This window comes from Oculina patagonica, chromosome 11 (genome assembly GCF_052425735.1).
Source record: "Oculina patagonica isolate OP01 chromosome 11, crgOcupat, whole genome shotgun sequence".
Lineage (NCBI taxonomy): Eukaryota > Metazoa > Cnidaria > Anthozoa > Scleractinia > Oculinidae > Oculina > Oculina patagonica.
In genome coordinates, this window is record NC_135768.1 from 3,443,171 (window position 1) to 3,449,187 (window position 6,017).

The following is a 6,017-nucleotide window of genomic DNA, read 5'->3' on the forward strand; positions in this document are numbered from 1 at the left end:
CGGGGAATATAGTGAACTCCACAACACCGCCAAAAATCTCGCCAACTTCCGCAATACCAAGATAAAATTTGAAAAATACTTCAATGTCATAGTAAACTGCCATAAATGACGGTTTCGTAGCTCCAAGAGCAAATCGAAGGCATCCATCAGTGAGTTCATGACAAGAAACACTTTTGGGTTACATACAGTCAACCGCTCCAGTCTATTCTCTTGTGTATCGGCCGCGCGCTTGGCGCTTGGGGAATAAATCGACATGATAAAAACTAGAACTCAGTTAATAAGAGGTATGCATTGTTACTGAGTCTGTAGGAAGGAATTTTCAATGTAAATGGATGTTGTGGTTAATTGACTCAAGAACTATAATTTACGAACAAACAAGAACTGCTTGTGGACATTGGGAGAACTGCTCTGCTGGTGTTACTGTTTACACTTGCGTTTTTGTTAATTTTGACGTTATTATTCCTTTGAGAAAGTGGTTTCATTTATTTCAAGGACATTGCCAAGGAAATGTAAATTGTTTCTTACCCAAAAAAGGCGAAATAAAGCGTTCAAAATACAAAATTTTAAATATGCGCACCTTAAAATCGCGAAATTAACATGTCGCGAGAATTTCATGTAATAAGATATGTAGAAGCATACGAAACGACAAGTAAAAAGGTATAATTCTACATCTACATCTACATTTAATTAGGCCGGTAAAAATCTAGAGATATCACACCAACCGTTAAAAACTAAAATGAATGTTAAAAATGTTAAAAACTAAATAAAACTAATACAATACAATAAAATGTTAAAAACTATTAACTAACTTAGATTTAAAACTATTTACAGACGTTATATTTACAATATCAGTGGAAGGGAGTTTTAATCAAGTGTTCTAATTTTTTCCAACCACGCGTTTGACTTTGCTTAGCAGTTTGTGTTAGCACAGCTTTTGATGTTGATTGAAGGAAAAGTGTTCCGCGACACGAAATCCACAGTGAATTCGTGCAACAGAAAGAGCAACATGAAATTCGCGCAGTTCTGGGTGCTTTGCCTGGTGCTCGCCTTCGCCGTGTAAAGAGGAGGAAGTTTTGGGAGACGAAAAAGAAAAGGACGCACCTCAATTCTTAAAAAGAGTAAGCGTTTTCAGTATAAACAAAAACTGAGTAAGAAGATAAAAAGCGTTCTCTGGTAAAAATGTTTTAAAAATTATTAGCTTTCGACAGCCAGACTGCTGTCTTCGACGGATAAAAATGAAGTGAACATTTTTATCCGTCAAAGACAGCAGTCTGGCTGTCGAAAGCTAATAATTTTTAAAACATTTTTACCAGAGAACGCTTTTTTATCTTCTTACAATGAATCCTGGTATCGGATCTTCAATATTTTTATAAAAACTGAGTAATTAATTTAATTTGTTAATTAACGAACAATAATTTACAATAAATATAAAATACAGATAGAATACAATTTATGATAAAATCTTAAACTTCATTGCCTATTATTATAACGTTGATTAGTTTGAAACAATCATCCTTAAAGGGGCAAGCAATATTAGCTGAAAGGAGTTTTACTTTTTTTATTAATCCTGCAAAAGCTATGGTTAGAAATTTGTAGATGTCTTAACTTTACTTGAATTTACTGCAGTGCCTCGTCAGCCACCATCATGTTACGAAACTTAAGAGGCTGTGTCTTTAAAAACGGACTCGTCGATCTGGCTTGTGTGTTGCAGGACTTTCATACTAAAACCACAATCTGCTTGATCGGATCTATATTTTTTTGAGTTTTTATGGATTTTTGGCAGTTCACATGAACGAGCGCTCGTAATGACCACTGTCGAGGCTTAAGGTCATTCCATCAAAATTGAACTTACAATAAATTTTCGTTCACTTTGCCTATTGATTATTCCTCTTTGGGAGCTTTATTTTTGAAATAAAAAAGAGGGTTCCTGGTATTCGTTTAGGAGCGGGAAGACCTTTAATATACCCCATAATTCCTAACAACATCAGCTTTCGGAAACATTATTTGAACCGTTCATTTCACGTTTCTAGAGAGCAGAAAAAATAAGAAGAAAGCAAAATGCGAAATATAACTATAGATATGCCACATCGCCTTCAAGGAACAATTTAATAAATGTTTCGTTATAAAGGCACGCAGCTTCAATCGACACGGATTCAACTTGTTCCTAGCATGCAGTGATCTCGAAGTCATAAACTAAGTCATAAACTAAGCTAGACTCAGAAACAGAGAAAAAATGATAGGTCCGGTACTAGTTTAAAACGACAATCTACCTCTCTTGCATTTTCTTAATGCGAGCGCTGTAATCAGGCGTTAAATTATTCACAGTACGGGATGCGCAATGCAATACTGAGGAATTACCTTAAATTTACCACAACGCTAGAAACAAATGAAAAAATAACTAACAAGTTTTGTCCTATTTCCCACGAACAGAATGATCAGAATATTGTCATGGCTACAAAGGCTTTCGCTATTCCGTGGAAGGACCCCTAAAAGAGTGCCACTGTTGCTGTTTGGAACTCCGCTTGTTTTGGTTGTATCTTCGTTTTGCATTTTTCACTTCAGTAAACCAAGAGCCACGTCCTTCTATAAACCACGAACGACGCCTGAAGATTTATCACTGCCCGAAGATTACTTGTCGCCATTTCATACGAAAGTGGGTGACTAGATGGTTTGGCTTGTTTTGTCAGATATTTTTTAAGTTAATAGCTTGCGGCCGGACTCTATTCCCTACTCCACGCGTGCTCGCGCTCTCATCTCATTTTTCGCGCACGTACCCTCCACATGTGTTTCACTCTCTCATCTCATTTCCACGCACGCACCTCTGTACGTTCATTTCAAACTATACTCTGTCAATACAATGTGGTTGTACCTTGTCCAGTGGTATCAAACTGTATTCTTAACTCACTATCATTTGCCCTTTCACATAGCCCGTTTCTGGACGTTCTTACTAGTTATCACATTTAACATCAATCTCGTATCGATAGTCTCCTTTTCAACTGAACAGCAACAGAAAGGCGCCAGGGCTCTGGGAACATAACTTGATTCAAATTCGAAAGTTGTACCCGTACTCGCGCTCCGGTCAAAGGGTCCCTATAAGAGCTGCTCCGGGACTCGCTAAATGACGTTCCGTGTGTATGCCGATAAATCAATTGCAAGTCACTCGTGTACGACATTTCACAGTTTACCACTCGAAAGCGTTGTATAACTGGTATGTATTTGTTTTCTTGACCAGTTGTATGAGTTGTTTTATATTGTTTCTCAGGTTCCGTCGTTGGACTATTGCACCCGCCGCATCGAAGAAGCGGTTCATTTTGGGCGTACCACCCCTGCACCAAGCACTCATCACGTGACTGATTATCACCTGTACAAAACATTTTCTAGGCTTAGTTGCCGCCAAATTTCAGCATTGTTTTTACACTCACAACCAACGGATGCGGAAAAGAATTTTCCTCTCGCTTACGTTCTTCTACTTTACAAAGGCGCGGGATTGTTTGTCAAACAACTTCAGTTCATTTATATGCCTCACAACGTATACTGTATACACATCGATGCTTCATCGTCTTCTGCCTTTGTAAATGCTGTGGAACAAGTTGTTCGGTGTTTGCCAAATGTATTCATCACAAAGAAAAGAATCAAAGTTATGTATATGCATGTTTCTACCGTTCAAGCGCAGTTGAATTGTGTCGAGGAGTTGCTTGAGAGTTCTGTCCCATGGCGTTATTTGTTTAATTTGTGCGGTCAAGATTTTACTCTCTACGCTAATCAAGGAATGGTACAAGCATTACAAGCCTTAAATGGGACAACAAACTCGGAAAGCCTTGAATTAACGGATAACACCCGAATTCGAACATCTTACGTCTATGAAGTGAAACAAGTATCAACCATTAGCGAGAACCATGGCTTTCAGTGGAGTAATACCGGAAAGAGGAAAACCCAATCCCCGTACGGAATTAAAATCTACAAAGGGTCTTCTTATATTGCGGGTACAAGAGAATTTTGTGAATATGCCGTAAACGACGAAACGGCCAAAGCATTTTTAAACTGGCTCAATGACACATATTGTGTTGACGAGTCATTTTTTTCTTCTCTCTACCGGCATCCCGGGGTCCCCGGAGGAATAACAGGGGAGCAACCGGAATTCATAACTCGAGTCGTGAAGTGGGCAAAATCGGGGGAAGAAAATCTCTGCTACGGCTACTGGCTTCGAGGACTCTGCGTTCTCAGTTTAGCTGACTTGAGCTGGGCGCTGGGACCAAAGTTCCAAAACGGATTATTTATTCAAAAGATTGACTTTGATTATGATGCAGAACTGGTCGATTGCTTGTTTGTTAAAGTACAAAACAGAACCCGTCATCCATATAGCAACAATGAGATTTCTTGAAATGAACCTTGCGTGTTGCTCAAGTGACTGCTTTTCTTAAGATTTTTACTGTGCGGTGCCATTCCTCTCTAGCCAAAGAAGTGGTTTAACATTAACCTTGCTATTACAAGCTTCTTCAAGCTTCTTGTTCTGCGTTTGTGAAGTTTCCTGAATTCAAAAGTATTAAATTTGAGCTGGAATTGTAAGGGGGTAATAACATGATGACGAGGCGACTTTCATATCGGTGTGAGTTCATCCTGATTCCTTCTTGTGACTCTGTGTTTGTATACATGATACAACCACAAATGCCATACCGGTGCGAGTTCACCCCGGTTCCTGCACCGGTGCGAGATTTTCATTCCGGTATGAAACTTCATTCCGGTGTCATGTAAACGTGGTGTGACTCAGCTGATGACTCCCGGGGGTGGGGGACGGGGATGCTCGTCGGAAAGTTTGAAAAGAACCCCTTAAAGAGACCAATCTGGCCTGGGCGTGGCTCAAGCTTTTCTTGACCCCTAAAAGATGCCAAAAAAACTAGGTGTGGAAATTATATTTGTATATTTCTTCGTGTGCAGCCCTAAAAGAGACCATTATGGCTAAAAATATTGGCATTTTTCCCGAAACACCCTAAGCGAGACCAAAAATCCAAAATTTATAATTACACCCCCTTAGTGAGACGATGAGCATCCCCGTCCCTTTCAAATGCGAGCCCCCCCCCCCCCCATCGGGCGATGACTGTTCGTTTCGTATTGCTTTTCAAGGCAGTATAAAACTAACACCGCTCAAAAACGGCTTATGTAAACATGGTATGACTTCTTCATCTCGCGCCGGAATGAAATTCGTGCCGGTATCATGTAAACACCCCATAAAGGTGGACTTTCAGTAACGCGTAATTTGTTACGTGCGTACGTAAGTCGTTCATACATGTCTCTAAATTTTTTCACGCACGTAAAAGAAATTACGCGTCACTGGAAGTCCACCATAACTCAAATTGTGTTGGAGTGTTACGTTTCGCCTCAGGCAACTCCTTTGAGCAAAAAGTTGCACTGTTGGGCTGTGCTGTAAAAAATTTATTCTTTTTGTAACCAAAAACCAGTAAAACATTTGCCGTCCTGTTTCAGGCCTCTTCGTACTTTGGGTTTTGACAGGTTCCTTCCGGGCAGTATACCTTACGTGCGAAAAAGTTCTGACGATATTTTTTTCGGCCAAAAAATTGTCCGAAAATAAAGCCGTCCAAAATTTTAAGTGTCCGAAATATTTTCTGTGCAGTGTAAAACCCTTAGTTTCTCTTGATAAAACTTTTAAGTACATAAACAAACCCGATGTGATAAGGAAGGGTTTTGAGATGACAGACATAGTTGAGGCTATCACTTAGGAACCTTTTGCAGATCTTGTAGCAGATTAACCAGATAACCATTCTTTGAGCTCCAAAGCTTTTAGTTTGAACAGAGGCCAAACACTTGCGCCTAATTTGACAATTTCATTATTTTTGTTTTTTTTCAATTTTATTATTTTTATTATTATTATTGTTTTCCGCGTTGTACATGTTTATATATCTTGCCACCGTATATCTTTATATAGCCTGTATTATCCAAATTCAAATTTTAGAGCCGTTATTCTCCTTATATTATAGTACTGGCCCTGAAGAAGACTAGCT

The 6,017-nt window shown here is 39.1% G+C and overlaps 1 protein-coding gene across 1 annotated transcript; it reads left to right on the forward strand.

The window, feature by feature from the left end:
* Window positions 1–979: 979 nt before the first annotated feature.
* On the forward strand, window positions 980–5,551 carry LOC144630588 (N-acetyllactosaminide beta-1,6-N-acetylglucosaminyl-transferase-like). The gene is made up of 3 exons (XM_078488961.1): window positions 980–1,118; window positions 2,431–2,653; window positions 3,263–5,551. Exons 2-3 carry the CDS (start codon window positions 2,432–2,434, stop codon window positions 4,379–4,381), a joined length of 1,341 nt encoding a protein of 446 aa, XP_078345087.1. The 5' UTR covers window positions 980–1,118; window position 2,431; the 3' UTR covers window positions 4,382–5,551.
* Window positions 5,552–6,017: the final 466 nt, after the last annotated feature.

What these genes read in the sequence shown, in the direction of transcription:
- LOC144630588 (XM_078488961.1), top strand. Translation starts at nt 2,432, where the DNA reads ATGATCAGAATATTGTCATGGCTACAAAGGCTTTCGCTATTCCGTGGA. An exon ending in TGTCGCCATTTCATACGAAA is followed by an intron (nt 2,654 to 3,262) that starts GTGGGTGACTAG and finishes ATTGTTTCTCAG; the next exon opens with GTTCCGTCGTTGGACTATTG.